Source organism: Tachysurus vachellii, chromosome 15 (assembly GCF_030014155.1).
Source record: "Tachysurus vachellii isolate PV-2020 chromosome 15, HZAU_Pvac_v1, whole genome shotgun sequence".
Classification (NCBI taxonomy): Eukaryota; Metazoa; Chordata; class Actinopteri; order Siluriformes; family Bagridae; genus Tachysurus; species Tachysurus vachellii.
In genome coordinates, this window is record NC_083474.1 from 10,159,783 (window position 1) to 10,178,534 (window position 18,752).

At 39.8% G+C, this 18,752-nt stretch overlaps 1 protein-coding gene across 2 annotated transcripts; it reads right to left on the reverse strand.

Moving 5' to 3' along the window:
- Positions 1–399: 399 nt before the first annotated feature.
- Positions 400–16,068, reverse strand: aipl1 (aryl hydrocarbon receptor interacting protein-like 1). Of its 2 annotated transcripts, XM_060888127.1 has the most exons (7): positions 15,375–16,068; positions 14,459–15,281; positions 3,343–3,522; positions 2,422–2,610; positions 1,930–2,106; positions 1,528–1,669; positions 400–1,388 (listed from the first exon to the last, which is right to left on the reverse strand). In XM_060888127.1, the coding sequence occupies exons 3-7, from the start codon at positions 3,499–3,501 to the stop codon at positions 706–708; spliced, it is 1,350 nt and encodes a 449-aa protein (XP_060744110.1). In that variant the 5' UTR covers positions 3,502–3,522; positions 14,459–15,281; positions 15,375–16,068; the 3' UTR covers positions 400–705. The 2 variants fall into 2 exon arrangements, with proteins under 2 accessions (XP_060744110.1, XP_060744109.1); XM_060888126.1 differs by lacking the exons at positions 14,459–15,281; positions 15,375–16,068 and adding an exon at positions 4,398–4,513.
- Positions 16,069–18,752: the final 2,684 nt, after the last annotated feature.

Sequence of the window (18,752 nt, forward strand, 5' to 3'; positions counted from 1 at the left end):
ATGACTATTCCCACTGTCTACCATCTAGACACTGCTGTCCTGTGCTTAATGGGTGTATAGTCTAATGTATAGTGTTGTGTATAGCCTAATATATGACTATTGCCAAAGTTTCCTGGAGTAACCATATTTCAGACCTCACTCAACACACTCGTGACAGTAATATTGACTTTGAGGTTCGCTGTCTGAGTGCATGTGTGAATTATAATGACGATATGATTTTTTTTCTTCATTTAGCAAAATAATAATTAAAAGCCAGATCGTCAAAAGTCAGCGCCTTAATAAAGAGGGCGAAAGGAAGAATGGTAGAAAATCAGCACTCTTTCAAAACATTGATAAATCTGATAAATGATGTTTATTGCAGATATACATGTATTGTATGAATAATAGTTTGCCCCAAATGGAAAATTATTAATATAAATATTATGCTGTAGTATTTTCTCAAATATCAGGTACATATCAGGTTATATCTTAAATAAGACTCCTGAAAGTAAGCAATATGCTTACCTCATGCCCTATTAGATTAATTCCAATAAGAGGGATCAGATGGGGGTCAAACTCTTTCACTAAGTAGCTACATCACTGACAGTCATTAATTGTTTTGCTCTGGTGTTGCTTCTTCAAAAGTTTTGTGCTACTGCTGAGGTTAACTGTGATACATTTTCTTGTTCAGGATTAACTTGCTCTTTCTTCGCTGGAGCTTCATTCTCAGGATTTCTTTAGGATTTCCTTCTCTGGAGTTTCCTGTTCTGGAGTTAATAACACTGGAGTGCTGTTCTCAGTAATTTCTCGCTGTATAGTCTCCTGTACTAGATTTATTTGCTCTAGCATTTTCTCGTCTGGATTGTTTGGCTCTGGGGTTTCTTCTTCTAGAGTTTCTTCCTCTAAAGTTTCTTGCTGTAGTATTTTCCTCTCTGCATTCTTTGCCTCTGGATTTTGCTCATCTATAATTTCTTGCTTTACATTTTCCTGCTCTAGAGTTTCTTGCTCTAGAGTTTCTTGTTCTAGTGTTTTCTCTTCTGGATTGTTTGGCTCTGAAATTTCTTGAGTTTCTTGCTTGAAAATTTCCTTCTCTGAATTGTCTTTCTCAGGGGTTTTCTGTAATGTTGTTTCTTGTTCTGTAGGTGCTTGCTCCAGAACCACTTGCTTGAAAGTTTCTTGTGCAGTAGCTTCTTGCTCTGTTGCTGTGGCTGTGAACATTCCCTTGTATTTCTGTCTTTCCTCTTCTCTCTTCTCCTCCATGCGCATATTGAGAATAGATAGCTCTTTCTTCACTGACTTCTTCATACCTGGGTCTAGATCCAGCACCCTCTGAAAGTCAGCTCTGGCCTCAGCCTCGTTCCACACTTCCATGTTTGCTTTCCCCCGTAAGTAGTAAGCTTTCATTACCCCTACATGACACATGTAGTGCTTTACATACAATTCTCAAAACAACTTGCTTTGGTGTATCAGTTATTCTACATTATTACACAGTACACTGGCTGGGAATAAAATCAAGCCAATGTTATGGAATCTATATTCTACACTCACCAGGATGCTGGTTAATGATGTCACTAGTGTGCTCAATAATTTCATAATACTCCTGCATGCGCAGCAAACACTGGCAGTAGTTGAGTGTAAGAGTGTTGGCCATCTTTTCAAGCTTCAGCCAGGGGACCTCCCAGGCCTTCTCCTATACACACACACGCACACACACACGCACACACACAATAAATACATAATACTGTAATCTTGATATAATGGTTGTAAGATATAAGATAATTTATGGTATTATAAATAGGTAGGAAAAATCTGGGATTATTGTAACATTACATATATATATCAGACATTCACATATCAACTAAAATTATTATTGTTATTATTATTATCAACTAAATTCACTTTTATCCATCTACTCATCAACCATCCATATACAGGTCTTAGCTTTCTCACCTTTGACTGAATGTTCTTGATGCAAAGGATTGCCTCCTTGTACTTGTTTGTGGCCTCCTCAAAGCGACCCTGTTTGAACAGTTTGTTTCCTTGGCCATGGAGCACAGGAACAACCTTTAGTCTCTCCTCATCATTCATCGCCCATGATTCCCTGTGATACTCACTCGGCTGCTGAACCTGAACAACGCAACCCATAAAGAGACACTAAATAATTAATATAGTGTAGTAATGATGTAGTGTTTACAGTGTTACAGGATGAACCATAAAAATGTACAGTATTGCTCTTAAGCAGCTTTAACTGAAAATAAATCCAGAGCTCAACCTAGTGGCCGTTCTTGAGAAGTAGTTTTGTGCACTCAAGTTCCTCCTCAGATTTAAATAAATTGCACAACACAAATCTGTTACACAACTGATTCATGAAACATGCTGACTAAATCAACATAGACTTGCTTAAGATTTAGTATCTCTTCGTATGTGAGAGATGGGAATAACCTTAAGCAGTTCTAACACAAAGATGAGAGGCTGTGGTTCTTTCTGGAGCTCATCCAGGTCATCATAACCCAGGGTGTGAAATGCAAACATGTTAGCCATGCCACAGGTGTGGATGTGCCAGTCCACTGGATCTTTTCCTTCTGCAATGCGTCGAAGACTTTTTGCCACCATGGGGTACATGCCAGTGTGCTGTCCAGCAAACAGACAAACCAGAGAAAATTAAATACATGCACAAAGATGGCTGCTGTCTTTCAACAAGCAGACTGAGATATTTGTATATTTCCTATTGCTTGGATATTCTAAAACTCAAACTAATTCAAGGTGTCGTCCGTTTTTTTTAAAAGCTAAATGAAGCAGAGCTTTTGTCTTTTTTCTGATTGCTGTGAGAACAGGGAATTGGTTATAGGGCTCAGTTTTGACAGCAGTACATAATAACTACATCTGGTGGGTTCATTCAGCTTAATCCTTCTGTAGGAACTTGAGCTGTAGACACTAGGCTCCTGTCTCTTTACACTGTTAATGAACAGAGCTTACGAGAGCAACAGAGCTTACGAGAGCACAAAAATATCAGCTGTGTGCTATAGCTCTCACAGGACCTGAACTAACACTGCATTTAACAGCATTTGCCTTTAGCCTTTTCTGAATTGACTTTAATATACAGAGTTTAGGATCATGCTGAGTTTGTACACAAACAGCATGACAGTGTCACTTTTGCTGGTAATGAGCATGACATTAAATCATATAGTATTGCTAACTATTAGACTTTCTGTCAGGTGTGGTTTTGTTGAATTCCTGGAACATTTTTGATTAACTTTTTACAAAGCTTGTTTTGGCTTTTCACTGTGTTCGGCATTTTGCATGGGGATATTTACAAGTCTTACAGTCATGTACATTTGAGTTGTTCTGAATGATGGTACTTACGATTATGTCACACCAGAACTCTGCAACTTCTCCTGTGCGCATGGACTTGAGCAGATTCTCCCACACGTCCAGCTTGAACATGTTCCCGATCACCACTTCCATGGGCACCCCGACTTTTTTACTGTCATCCAGCACAGTGCGATCGTCATTGCACAGCATGGTTCGGAAATGGAAAGTCACCTGTGAATCACAGAGGATAAAGATGAGAGGACACAAAATAGTCACCAATTTCAGGAAAAATAAAAGCATCGTCAGTATAAGTCAGATACCGTATGTGTATAAAATGTATAGTTGGAAGTCAGATACTGTATGTGTATAAAATGTCTAGTTGGCATGGTAATGTAGCTCAGAGTCTCTGCAGGAGGGCTAAAAAGCTGAAGAGGTTAGTGTTTACCCAGCTCTAATATACATAATCAAAGCTTCAAAGGACTTGATTATTAGCTGGTGAGTTGAATCAGGTCTTTCCAATCAGGGAAATTGGCAAACTCTGCAATCATGTGTCCCCTATAGTCTAGGTTGTGCTTCTTATTTTCCACTTCAAAAAAATATTCACTATTAAATTTACTTTTCATCTTCATTCATTGATCTGATGGATTCTGGTCAGTCGAAGATTCTAAGCCTATCCTGGGAGCACTGGGCATGAGGAGGTAGTAGTGTGTGAGACACCAGTCCATTGCTCAGCACCAATTTAGCATAGCCAATCCAACTAACAGCATGTTTTTGGGAGGTGAAAGGAAACCAGAGAACCCGGAGGATTGAATTGGTGGCCCTTGAGCTGTGAGGCAGCAACGCTTCCTGTCCCACTCATCATTTTACAACTAGTCTTAAACATGGTAGATCTGCTGAGGACAGTTACATGCTTTTGTTTTAGAAACAACTAGTGAGTTTCTTTTTTACTTCCTTTCCTTGTTTACATAACTTGATAAAGAAGACAAGTGACCAGCTGTATTCTTGGTTTTTACACAAATAATACCTGTTTATAAATATGTGTAATATATCTGAAATCAAAGCAGTATAGAGTTTGATAAATTTTATCATAAAGCTGCTTATCCTACCTTGGATCCTGTGATGAATTTGGGAATCTCACCGGTTCCTCCATGCAAGATAGTTTTTCTGATTCCCTCCACACCAAGCAGCAGACTGTCTACCATATTATATATATATAAATATATATATATATATATTTAAAGAGAGAGAGAGAGACAGAGACAGAGAGAGAGTGTGCACTGTATAGTTCAGTATTAAAGACTGAAGTGTTGTCTGTGGATTAAAGGACAGGGATAACAGGATTAGGCCTGACAGCTCCACCTGCCATCCACAGAAGGGCTTTTCTCAGCACTTTTCACCTGTGATCATGTCTTACTGGAAATGTCTGGAAAATGCATGGAGACAGACTAGTGTTTGTCCCTCTGTGTCAGCCCCCATGGTGGTCCATGCTAACAAGAGAGAGCAGAGAGAGTCTCATGGACTCAGTGCCCTTGGTGTACACATGTGGCTGACAGCTGCAGAATGTGCTCACATATCTCCTGCTGTACAGCGGTCCAAACAAGTCATCAACTTTTACAACTTCATAAGATTACAGAGATGGGCTTTACAGATCAGCTCAGCACAGCTATATTTTGTGTATGAGTCACATTAGTGAGCAACAACTTCACTTTGAGTTGGACTGTTAGGATAGTAGGGTTTGAATATTAAGCCACAGCTGTGTGGAAAGGGTCCTGAGAAAAGAGAACTTCCTTTAAAAGGAAGCATGCATTGCTTACATATACAAAGTGTGCTTACATTCCTCCAATCATGTGGCCATTGCTATTGCACAACAGTTGAAATGAGAACTTGGATCTAAGCCAATCAGGCTTGTCTTGCAGCATGGTTTATCTGCCCTCTAGTGGCAGCAATGTGGGTACTTCCATGTGCACTGTGATCTGCCAATGTGAACTCTTTCATGTGCACTAAACTATGTGAACATCTGGGATTTGCAGACTGTCTGGTGTGGCCTTGGAAAGGCTGAATTTCTTTTTGAGCTTGGCTCTGGGTTTATTCCTAATGCCAGCTCAGGGACACTTTCCTTGAGTCTGTCAATTCTGGCTTTCACACAAAAAAGTCTAAGTTTAGACCTAGTTTCTGTAAAACTGTTTTGTGACAATGTTCATTGCTATTCATATTAAATAAATAAATAAATAAAAACTTCAATATACACTGAGATTTTATTACTATTTGTATATTTTTGCCCTAGTTTGTATTTTTGCATTACAGTATAGAGGTTACCTGGAATGTTGATTCTTACAGGACTTCTAGTAGAGGTGGAATGAACACTTACTGATTCTGCATCATAACTGTCAATTACCAACCAGTTTCTCTTTATTTATTAATCTCTGATTTATTTAGGAGGGGGCACGGTGGCTTAGTGGTTAACACGTTCACCTCACACCTCCAGGGTTGGGGGTTCGATTCCCACCTCCGCCTTGTTTGTGTGGAGTTTGCATGTTCTCCCTGTGCCTCGGGGGTTTCCTCCGGGTACTCCGGTTTCCTCCCCTGGTCCAAAGACATGCATGGTAGGTTGATTGGCATCTCTGGAAAATTGTCCGTAGTGTGTGATTGCACAGGCACAGGCTCCCCATGACCCGAGGTAGTTCGGATAAGCGGTAGAAAATGAGTGAGTGAGTGAGTGAGTGAGTGATTTATTTAGGCTTGCAATAAGAAATGGCAGAATTTACTTTTTACTAAGTTTACTTTGGTTTATAATGCTTTTTTCCTTTCTTTTCCTTTTCTTTCCTTTCCTTTCCTTTCCTTTCATTTTTTCTTTTCATTGCGTGTGCAAGGGGAAAAAATAAGCTGAATTTCATCAGTCATACATATAAGACCAAAGTTATTTGTTTCCCTTATTCTCAAAAGACTCTATGAAGACTTTTTTTTCATTATCTCAGTGTTGCCATGGGTACCGGCTATGTAAAGCCTATGGAATACACAGTATTTAGTACTTGTTTGACTTGTTAGGCCTTTATGCCTGATGAATTTCAATCATCTTTAATAACAACTTGAGGACAGGTCTATTATTTTGTTCATTTGAGGCTGAGAGATTTACACTTGGTTCCATTTTATTCCTCAGATTAGTATATAAGAGGATATTTGATCAGATGTGCTGCTTAAACATCAGTCATTGTATTGCAGTGTGAATGTAAAACTCTCAGTACCTGGAGAGATTTAGGTGAGACTTAGTGTAAATGACCTGGAGCAGGGGAGCTGTTTTATGTAGTATAGCTGCAGTAGAACTGTGTACTGTGCTAGTTTGTTTTTTCACCTGTCTAACACATAAGGACATTACCGTTACTGTATGTCAGCTCTGGTGTCTGGTGTGTGAGTCACTGTGAGTCAGTCCTCCTGTGCAGATGCATGTATATGGGTGTGCATTCGTATTAGTGAGGTGTGTTTTCAAAGAACACAATGTGCATCTTTATAATGACACCATGGAAAGCTAATTAATAATTATGCATCGCAATCTGTTTGTGTAATGTGATATTATATGTTCTCTGCAAGGCTCAATACAACAAAGCTTTCTCATTCATAAAGTGATGAGGATAAATCCCTGGAGCAGGTGCTACAGGGACTTGGTATGGAGCCATGGTTACTGCTTTATCACTAGAGCTAGAGACTGATCTGAGTATGGAAAGGATAGAAGAAACTGTGAGTGGCCTGTTTCCACTGTGTATGAAAGCAGTGCTCAAAATGAGGACATCCATTAGGCTACCATCAAAGTTCACTAAATGGATTTCATCCAAACTTAATTATAAATGATGCCAATTCTAGCTTACTGGTTAAAAATCTCTCAGAAAAGGAAATCTCTATAGTTCATTCATTCATTCATTCATTCATTCATCTTCTACCGCTTATCCGAACTACCTCAGGTCACGGGGAGCCTGTGCCTATCTCAGGCGTCATCGGGCATCAAGGCAGGATACACCCTGGACGGAGTGCCAACCCATCACAGGGCACACACACACTCTCATTCACTCACGCAATCACACACTACGGACAGTTTTCCAGAGATGCCAATCAACCTACCATGCATGTCTTTGGACCGGGGGAGGAAACCGGAGTACCCGGAGGAAACCCCCGAGGCACGGGGAGAACATGCAAACTCCACACACACAAGGCGGAGGCGGGAATCGAACCCCCAACCCTGGAGGTGTGAGGCGAACGTGCTAACCACTAAGCCACCGTGCCCCCATCCCTATAGTTCAATAGCAATAATAAATATTCATTTAATCAATTAATCTGTGCTAAGGGGACCCATATAATTTATTGTGCACATAAAGAGACTACTAGGGGAAGATGAGGCTGGTCAAACACTTTTCCTCCACTGGGATTTGGCCTTTTCACACTTTCACCTGTGTGCATTCACACAGCAGGAAATTCGTGTAGAGCAGATCAACTCCTCAGTGATTCACTGAAGTGTCATCTCTGGAAATTTCAACATGTCATGACAGACGCCTGGACCCCCATCTAAATCACAGTCTCCCTGCCCTCGACATCTGTGCAACAACAGCCCCTACACACACACACACACACACACCGATTGAGACCTTTACTGTGTGTGTCCTGATAATCCTCGTATTTTACAGTGGCTCACCCAAGTTGCTGCCTCTGCAGTTACAAAATGGCCTCCTGAATCACTATTCTGTGCACAGGGCAGATGATATGAACTGACCAGATAATCAGTAGGGTTGAACCAATGTCTTTTATTATATTGTCTTTCAGTATATTTCATTTCCATTAGTAAATGTAAAACCATAAACATGAAGTGCTGCCTGCCTTAACAAGTAAATGAGGCTTCATAAAGAAAGAAAGAAAGAAAGAAAGAAAGAAAGAAAGAAAGAAAGAAAGAAAGAAAGAAAGAAAGAAAGAAAGAAAAATTTATTCAGTAGAGCTTTATCCTGGTCGGATCTGCAGGTCTGGAGACTATTCTGAGGACACCGTATGTGAGATGGGAATACACCCTGGACTGGATGTAGACATCGGAGGACACCAGAGGACACCATGCAGACACATATTCACACACACATTCACACTAGGGGTCATTTAGCATAGCCATTTTACCTACCAGTATGTTTCCGGGATGTGGAAACAAAGCAGAGAACTGGAGGAAACCCGTCCATACACAGGAAGAAGATACACAGAAACCAAACACAGTCTCTCACCTGATCTTCATACTGTATACAGGCACCCTGAAGCTGAGAGCAGCAACATTTTTTATACTTATTAAAGGCATTTTATTTCTCTATATCAAATAACATTGAGTGTCTCACGGTGTTCAAATGTTTGTTTTCCCTGTTGACATAAAAGTGTGCAAAAGCTATTTGATGCTCCATGAGCCTTGAGGTCTGAGTTACTGCCTGTGTGCAAGTGGATATATATATGTGTGTGTTCATCTGGGGTGTATTTCAGGATCTACTGTTTCCCTGACCAGGATAAAGCAAGGTTGTTGTGTTTAATTTACTTATATATTAATTGTCATTTAACAAAATATATTTCATTGCTATAGTAATAAATATTGCTGTTAGACGGCATGGCAGATTAAACCCTTTTCTCTTTGAGACCTGTTATCTATATGTTTGAATGTAATACCTAAACATTTCAGTAGGTGGATGATCGAGAAATTCGGATAAAGCATTAGATGAATGAAACTATAATATGCCTTTTAAATAAAAATTGAAAAAACTTTTTTGTTGTTTTGAAGATTATAATTTTTTGTGTGCAGGTAATTATAACCTAGTCCTCTTTAGATATATGAGACATGCAGCCACCGTGCTGTCCAGGCCTGTACTGTAGACACACCTCTGCTTCATTCTGCACAAATCTTCTCCAGCTACAGCTTATTGAAGTGATTCAAGCCTCTTGTCTGATTTACACAGCACTGTAATTTGAGATAAACTTAAACTTTTCACTTTTCTCAACCTATAATTTTTGACAAATGCCTTCATGTGAATTCTTTAAAATTTTTGTAGATCTGAGCACAACATACAGTTGTACAAATGCAAGAAGCAAAGCTGGGGTTGATTTCTTTTCTAGACCAGACTGTAGATTTATGTAGTTTATGAGTGGAGTGACAGCCATGTTATACACAATGGCATGCTGATATTTTTTTTACCCATTTCACTGACACATCTTTAACAAATTATGAGCAGTGATTGAGAAAGTACATGTGAAATACAGTTGTGGGTTAGTGAACACAATGGAAGTGGATCATTTGTCATCTTATTTTTAAGAACAATCTAAAAGTTGACTGTCCAAAATCAGAAATCACAAATTTAGCTGTGTGTGTGTGTGCGTGTATTTGTTTGCCCACACTGTTCTTATTATACCATAGGTGAGGCCTTGTGATACAATGCACTGCTCAGTCCTGACAGTTTCATATAATGAGCTTAAGGTGAGTTTGATAGATGTTAAATTTTAAACCTAAAATCTTATATCAGAACCAGTGATCACTGCTCACATGATGTTGAGTTGAATTGAGCCCGGAAATTCTATAAGCTTCGTTACTCAGAAAAAGAGATAATATATAAGGTTTAGACACTGCTTAAGCTCTTTGAACTTTGGAGAGTCACAGCCTTGAAGAATTTTAAAAATGTAGAATTTAATATTCGGAGATGTTTTTATTAGACTTGCGACCATAAAATAATTTATTTGTTTATATTGATAGATAACATTCCTTAAGACAATTTATATTCTTCTAGTGTAATGGATCGCCAGTGTACTAGGAAAAAAGTTCAACCAGTGAAATATTCAAGATGGTGGTGTTGCTGTCAAGCCCAGCTCAGTGAAGATCTACACATTTTAAGCATCATGATCCAAACTGACTTCTAAAAGATATATCATATCATATATCACATATCATATTCTGAAGGCCATGAGACCCAGAGCTCAGATTCACTATTTGGTGAATTTTATTGCCCAAACAGTCCTCTCCATCATCTTTATCTTTTCACTTACAAACTTTGCCTGTCATTAAGGTTGTCTTGTCAGCTGTGCACAGTTTCCAGCAGTGATGTAATCACTTTGACATATTCTGAACCCTAGAGGTATAAAACAAACCCTCCCTCAATGCCATCACTCCAAACCTCATTCCCAAACTCATAAACAAACCGCACAACTCAGAGCCCTTTTTAAACCACATAACCAGCTCAAACCACCTGGTCACTTGAACGGAACATGTGTGTTGGCAGCAAGAGAGGAATTCTCAGTGTTAGTGTGTTGTATGCAAGTGTGACTCAAATTCCTCAGAGGCAGACTCATGCTGGGAGGCTAAAAATTCATTTTTACTGGCTGTAACCATGTTTATGTTCATTCTGACAGAGACAGGGCTAAAAGGTTTGAACAGACATTTTCAGGGTGTGAGGTCAACTCTGAAAGTGAACTCAGAATGCACTGTGGCCTACGGACATGGCCACACTCTGAACAAGACGTCCCATAACTCACAAAGTCTGATACATTCACAATCACTGGACTTCTGATTGCACTCACCTGTTTCCAGTCTTCAACACACCCTTTATAAAGAGACTTTGGTTCTTAAAGTGACGTGACATACGGCTAAGTATGGTGACCCATACTCAGAATTCGTTCTCTGCATTTAATCCATCCAAAGTGCACACACACAGCAGTGAGCAGACACACACCATGAACACACACCCGGAGCAGTGGGCAGCCATTTTATGCTGCGACGCTCGGGGAGCAGTTGGGGGGGTTCGGGTGCCTTGCTCAAGGGCACCTCAGTCGTGGCCGGCCCGAGACTCGAACCCACACCCTCGGGCTGGCCACGACCGAGGTGCCCTTGAGCAAGGCACCGAACCCCCCCAACTTACCAAGCCTTAATTTTTATGATTATTATTCTGGTAATTTTCCTGATTTCTGCATTTTGGATGTCTAATTTACGCTGTTTACTGATCACCTGACTATTGCCTTTTCTGTGTTTTCAGTTTGGCCAATGATCTGGGATTTGTCTGCCAGTATTTCATATTTTCTGGATAAAAAAATATTAATTAGGACATGTTAAGAATAGCCTTCTTAATTCTTGCACATTTATAGCCTATTCTACAGTGTATTACTACAGGACATTTTAAATGTCTCCATACATAGAGAAAAATAACACTTTTCTCAAAACTTCTTCCAAAATAAGTTTGGTTTTTTCCTAGATAGCCTTTAAAGATGCCTCTGACAAACAAAAAACGTAATGAAGTCACTCTTATGGCTGGATCAGGAAGCTGTTGCAAGGTTGTAATGGACATAACACCAGAAGTGTTAACACAAGTGTTTACAAAGAACTGGCAACCATGTAGAGGATGTTTTGCAAATACAGTTGCATGAAGTGTTCATTTCCCCTAGGTATGAAGACTTCTGGGATGCACTGCATGTTATATCATTATGTTCAAGACAATATAACACAAGCATTTATAATTCACAGCTGCATTTGGTCTCAGGAAGTTGTTTTGCAAAAAAAATTATAGTTCAGTCAGAGGAAAACTTTACATGTGTTACAAACTGTACAAAATGATTTGAATCATGAAAACTGTTTCCTTTTATAGTAAAATATCAGACTCTGGCTGTGGCTTCTGCATGTCACTCTGTGTTCTGCTTTCTTTTGTGCATATAGAGTTATGATATATGAGCTTACATATGATGTAGGAGGAGTACAAATTCCAATCCAATTTACCCCAGCAGCCCTGACACAATGCACACAAATGACACAAATCCAGGATTGTCAGTTATTCACAGCAGCTCAAGACTTTTTTTTTCTCCCTTAACTTAATTATCTCACATTTCAAATAAACATCCTACAGTATGTCCTGTAGCATTAAATATCAATGATGATATATCAAATAACCGATAAAACATTTTTTTGTGGATATCGTAACTAGCCTTATATATATATATATATAAAAAAGAGAGAGAGAGAGAGAGAGAGAGAGAGAGAGAGAGAGAGAGAGAGAAATTGATTAAATATTATTCTCTCAATATTTGAGAGAAAGTTTAAGGTTATGCACATTTTTAAGAAATTCTGTCAAAGTTTGTTGCAAGTAAATAAAAAAAAAAAAAAAGCACAGATTTAGGGAAATGACACATCAGTGCATGAGTGAATAAGACAATCTCTTAAAGCATGCTTAGCACGGCATTGCTAGCTCAAAGCAATGACTGCTGAGGGCTTTGCCAGTATTTAATAGAGCAGAGCGCTCTGAAATGCACTCAGTGACCCTCCTGAGTCATGCTGCTTGTCCTCACACATTAAAATGGGTCAATTAGAAAGAACAGGTGGGGGTGGGGTGCGGTGGGGGTGGGGAAAGCTTTAGTGACAGTGAAAAAAGAACTTGGTCTTTCTCTGACAGCCAGAGCTTCGTGTCCAGGGAGAACCTGACCTGAGCCACGACTGACAATTTCCTCAAGTATGTATTTATGTGGCTCACGCAGCTCATAGCCCAGATGAGCACTGCCGCCTGAAGCTAAGCGAAATGAAAGGCAGACTGATCTCACATGGGCCCGTATGTGGTACACAGAGCATTGGGGACATTTCAGTGCAGCTCTTCAGAGAATAGCAATCACTCAAACGCCTTGATTTGCACCGCTTCAGCACGTTAGGGTTCACTGTAGGATAACAGCGAAGGGAAGCAGTTCCTGTTCCATTATACAATAGTCCTCACTAACTCACTGCTCAGTTACCATGTGACCTATTCACACAGACACAATACTCTTCTCCCAATGGACCTTTAACAGCACAAGCTAAATGTATTACAGATATTATACATCCATGGCTACATCTTACATTTTTTGTAGAGATTTGTGACATCAAATCCACTCCAGTGTTAGAAATGTCCTCTACATTAAAAACTGGATTAAAGTTGACAGGTTAATATGGTCATTTAATTACACAAGCAGTCAAGACCTCTAATGCACTAGCCTAATTTAAGTCTGTTGTGTAACCTCTGCTTTACACTCTTGTTCTAGCAAGTTGCACGTCTTGGCAGAGATCATCACCATGACTGAGAAGGAGCTAAATATGGATTCACTAACAGCAATGCAGCAGATCAGGCTTCTCAGACTTTCTGCAGCCAGTGTGCCCATTCAGTATAAAAATATGACATGGATCCACTGACACTGTATTTTATAAACAGAAATAAAATAGGCACATTTAACAAATATGTATACTGTCATATGTGTTTAGTGAAGCTAAAATACCACCCTGAAAGTTTTTTTTTTTTTTAAGATTTTATGTAGAAAACGTTTATGATCTGAAGAACCATTAGCTAAGCCAAGAACCCTTGGAGAAATATTTTCTAAATATATTCATATCATATTAACTTTTTAAATTGGATTGCATTTTAAACTGGCAAAATATATGTTTGTTACTGAGCTAGAGATGGAATCGAATAAAAATACACAATTCAGATTGATCAAACATGCAGTCAGATATAAAGCTTGCGAGGCAAAGAAAGACCACTGAGAACCAATGAGAACACTGCATTTATAGTGATGCATTTCATAAACCTTAGTAGCTGCCTGGTGGGGCTTTAAATAAAAAAAAAAAAACTTTTGTGATTTAAATTAAATTTCTACATATCTTAATTTTAAAAAGTAAAAGACTCCAGAGTTTTGATCACACCCACTTCAAGTTTAACTCATGATACAGATAGTAGAATTGTGTTACAGCGCTATACTGAGCTTTAGATTATAAAATGATTAACTTCCCCAAAGAAATATGTTTTTGTGACTGACATAATTATAAACCCAGTAACCAGTAAATACCATTAAACAGCAACTGATACTGATCTCATAACCTTGTTAAAATGCTTAAAAATGGCAGCTCACACTGTGATAATAATGGCAGTATATAATGAGAGCAGCCCTTTTAAATATTCAAAGCAAATATTTTGTGCTGTGGGCAGCAGCATCTGTGATTTTTCTGAGCGCAGAGAAAATGAGACATTTCAGCTTTGGTTAAAAGATGCAGAAAAAAGGAAAAGACATTTACTGAGGCCACATGCTCATTTAAAGAGACTGTCTGGCTCCTGCGTTTCTCCTGTCAGTTGTTCCATGGAATTACATAATTATTAAGGGGAAGAGAATCAAGTACCTGAAACAGTCTCGTCCTGATGTCACCAGCAGGATTAACTGCAGAGGTAGACAGCAGATTAAAGGGCCACAATGAATCCTATTCACCCACTGTTGTGCCCTTAAAGTCTCTTACTCTCACATTTTTCCTTTTCATCCCACCTTGTGGCAATGATGCCACATTAAACGCGACACATTGCCGGTGGCCTCGCTTTGCTGAATGCATCACAGAGCTTGTTCAGGGCTCCAGTGGAACAGGAGGCTAGTTAGTCACTCAGACATGGTGGTGGCAGTGGGTGTGCATATGCTCTGAGTCATCAGGATGCATTCAGACATCCGCTCATGGTATTTTCCAGCAGTAGTTAATGAGCTGGCCAGACTGAGGCTATCGTTTATTATAGGCCTGGAGATGATGGACTCATCCATTCGTCTGGGGGTCACACAGGTCTTATACATTATCTTTGGCTTAAGGCATGATACACGATGCTGCATCACATCTGCACTTCCTTTATATAACAGCATATGATCCTATTCTATTTTTCACATTTATTTTTGACTATGGATAAATGCTTGGATTCAAAACGCACCTCTTATGCTGTTCGACACATAGATGGGGTGGTTTTGGGATCTCAATACTGATATGAATCATAGGAGAGTAGAAAACGGGACCCAGAAGCATGGTGTGCTCTACTGTACTGTAAGTGTGAGTGTCTGGCTTGTCTACATGCAGAGTGAAAAAGCGTGTTGTCATGAGTCATGCTTTATGTCTATGTGCTGCCTCTTCTCAGTCTTCGCGCACAAAATGGCCTCTGCTGGGCAAACTTATGATGAGTCATTGTAAAGCGCTGGGGAAAAAAAAGCCTGGGTCACTTTTTAAACATTTGGAAACAAGCACTAGAATCTTTTAAAATATAAAAGGCCACCAACTGCCTCATTACCTGTTCACCTGGGGAAAAGTGAGCCTCACAGCACAGCAGGTAACTTGTGTTCGATTAAAACGGCAGCACTCTGCCTCAGTCACAGGGCCAAAGATCAAGCAAGCTTGCAAGAGGTCTGGCACAGTGTTGCAACATGAATATTTCATCAGGTGCTGTGATCTCCTGTCTGCCTGGAACTCAAGGTAATCTGCGTAAGCAGCTTTAACCTGGTGCTGAGTAAGTTGCCTGGAACCTTCTTTCCCCTCTTCAGGTGGCATGAGGGCAGCAATCAAACCAGACACAGGAGAAAAAACAACAGCACAGGAATATAAACATTATTTTAGTATAGTTAACATCACTGTCTACATTTTTTATGAAGGTGATCCTAAGTAATGGCAGCACTTACTGGCAGGAACTTCAACATTAGGGCTTCGGGCCTCATACATCCCATTCCAGTTTAAATATTATCTAATGTGTTGAAATCAAGTGCTTTGAAATCCCACTGCTGACTGATCGATATCAAACTTCAGTGGGTTATCAGGGAGCATCTGACCCTTGACATTTGTAATTCTATTGCTCTTCTTGTAACAACATAGAGCGTTTAACTTTTATACAAGTCTGCACGATGCTGGTTTCTTTCTGCACAATTGATTTCGCAAATGTGATTTTTTTTTTAAACTTCTCTTTTTTTGGACAAGTTCAATCTGTGGTAAGTTTTTTAAGTTTTTTAGTATGCTGTTTCAGCACACTTTCTCAGTAATTTCTCAATGACTGATGTAAAATGGACAACGAAACAGCAAAGATAAGTGTTAATTAGAGCAAAGCTTTAGGTGATTTTATTCTTTTTTCTTTCCACTGTGAATATGTAGTATGTCTTTGGTGCACCATCACTGCTACTAATGAAAAATGTTCCTTTTAATTAAAGAATTTAAACACAAAAACCATCCAAACATCCAGAGACAGTATGTTGTTATAATCATTTATAATACACTTCAATATTCATTATTTACAAAACACTTTAATGTTAAAAAAAAAAGAGTTCTGTATACTGTAAGTGCATTTGTAACACTTTATTTTCACAAATCACACACACACACACACACACACGCACACACATATATATCTTGCTTTTGGTCTAATGCAGGAGGCACATACAGCAAATAAGAAGGATTATTTTAAAAAGATGCCTGTGTGGAGATAACAAAACCATTTAATTGTTGACTTTTAACAGAGTAAGTTTTCTAATAAAATGATGTTGATAAGATGTTATTTTTTATACTTAAAAATACTTTCCCTTTCTTATGCGCTACATGATCATATTGTAGTGCTACAGCTCAGCAATGTAAAAAAAAAAGATTCATAATATTCAGACGCATGTAAACACTATGTTTAATTAACCAGTTTGAATGTCAAAAAAGCCTGCTATCATTAAAAAAATTAAACTGCATCTATATCAGTAACTACAACAGCCTCAGAGATAAATGAGAGCACAAAAACAAAAAGTGTGGGCTTCACTTTTCACGCCATGGGCATCTGGTTCTGCTGAGTGGCGAGAACATTTTCTACCTCACTTTTCATCTGTCTGGGAGGCTTAAGACACATTTTCATATCCTGTTTTCGACACTGCTTTTGCCCTTGAAGTGAGGCTTATTGCTGAGGGTCAGGCACTTTGTGTGTGTGTGAGAGCGCACACGTGCATACGCATGTGTGTCGGTGGTTGTACTCATGCACAGTATGCATAAGCCGAACAAATAAACCCAAAATCACATACCACAGCAGGGCCTGGGGGAAAACTGAGGGGAAGTTACAGATGCAAGTCCAGCTAGTGTGTTCTTCGTTCGATCGAAGAACCCGGTGACTTATTCATAAACAGAAACACATGTAAAGGCCTGGGCTTTGATCCAGAGAACATAAGAGCGTTGCAGTTCTTCTTTCAAAACCCGCAAAACATTTTGATCAGTAGCAGAGAGGTTAAAAGGGTGTTCCTCGCCTGTTCCACACCCAAATAAGGGCAGGAGCATCTCATCCATTCAGGAATGTTGCTGAGTCAGCATGGGCCTTGCCAGTAGGTTTAGTTTATGCTTGCAGAGAATGCAGAGCCAGGCCCAGACAGCTCACGTGACACCTTCCAAATGGGGCATGGGAGAAATTGGGATGCGCTGGATAAACGAATTAAGATAAAAATCAGGACCTGTCTGACCTGAGATTGATTTTGACTTCTCTGCCATCTGGTTCGTCTCAGATTCCTCCAAATCCTGACCTGTGATGGTTTCATTCTAAGCTGGGGTGCCAGGAAAGAGCCAACCACAACAGTTCTTCAGCTGGCAGCTTTAGCTGATACACAAGGACATAAAGCTTGCCAGTGAAGAACTGCTGCGGATCAGCCAGTGGGCATCCGGGCAAGAGCTGGACATTCCAAGAGATAGAGAGGATCAACCTGGAGAAAGATACACAAACAGAAACAGAGATGTACATAAGACTTAGCTTGGAATCATGCAAGACCTAAAGTAAGGGAAGATTTCTCATTTCTAACACACATTCAGTTTTTGATCTCTTTAAATCAGCCTATGCGAGAGGAAGTGTGGTAAAAGGAGACGTATAAAAGCTGATAATGAAGCTATGTGGATGGGGTTTCAGCTGCACCTCCCCTCGCTGCCACAGCTATGCAGGCTAGAACAAGCAGTGGAGTCATGTGCTCTCTGCCCCAGGGGGTTTTCAGTCCGAGCCAGTTTGCTACTGCTTTCCCATTTACTGCGCTTAGCTCAGCTCAGCTTCACTCAATCCTTCCATTCCTGCTGCTGTCAGCTCAAAACAGCACCAGAACTTTAGGTCCAACAAGAACTGGTTCTTCAAGAAACTGTAGTGGCATCACATCAATGTAAATCCCAGTTCCTCTTAAGACTTTGGGTAGCCTTTTCTACACTCCAAAGGGTGTAGACTGATCAAAGTTCACAAATGTTAAGAAAGCTTATTACATTCGAAATCAAAAAGGCAAGTGAGGCCATGACAGTGTTACGCAAAACATATTTCATAATATAGAAGCAGTCCTTATGACAGAAACCTCAACGAGTCAGAGAGTCTAGAGGCCTCCATCTCAGTGTGCAGTTAAAGGTGGCTTTGTAGCGCTGCATTTTTTCAGCAGTTCAAGGACGAGAGCGGGGCAAGCACAGCCTCAGTAGCGCGCTGAACCCAGCGACCCTGCAGCACCATGGAAAGAGCCAATCCACACAACTCCGGCCAAGGACAGGACACCCACAAACTAACACGCTCTCACAGGCAAACTCACTAACTCCTACACGCTCACCACACTGCTCAAATACACCCCTACAAACACTCACCCACATAAAAACACACTCTTGCCAAACAGCAAAGTTGTTTAAAGCCAGCCACACTCATTTG

Bases quoted from the DNA above. Each gene is read 5' to 3' on its own strand.
- aipl1 (XM_060888126.1), bottom strand. From the start codon at position 4,493: ATGGTAGACAGTCTGCTGCTTGGTGTGGAGGGAATCAGAAAAACTATC. The intron at 2,611-3,342 runs GTAAGTACCATC...TTTGCTGGACAG, and splicing joins AGTTCTGGTGTGACATAATC to CACACTGGCATGTACCCCAT. The intron at 2,107-2,421 runs GTTATTCCCATC...TGCGTTGTTCAG, and splicing joins TTGTGTTAGAACTGCTTAAG to GTTCAGCAGCCGAGTGAGTA.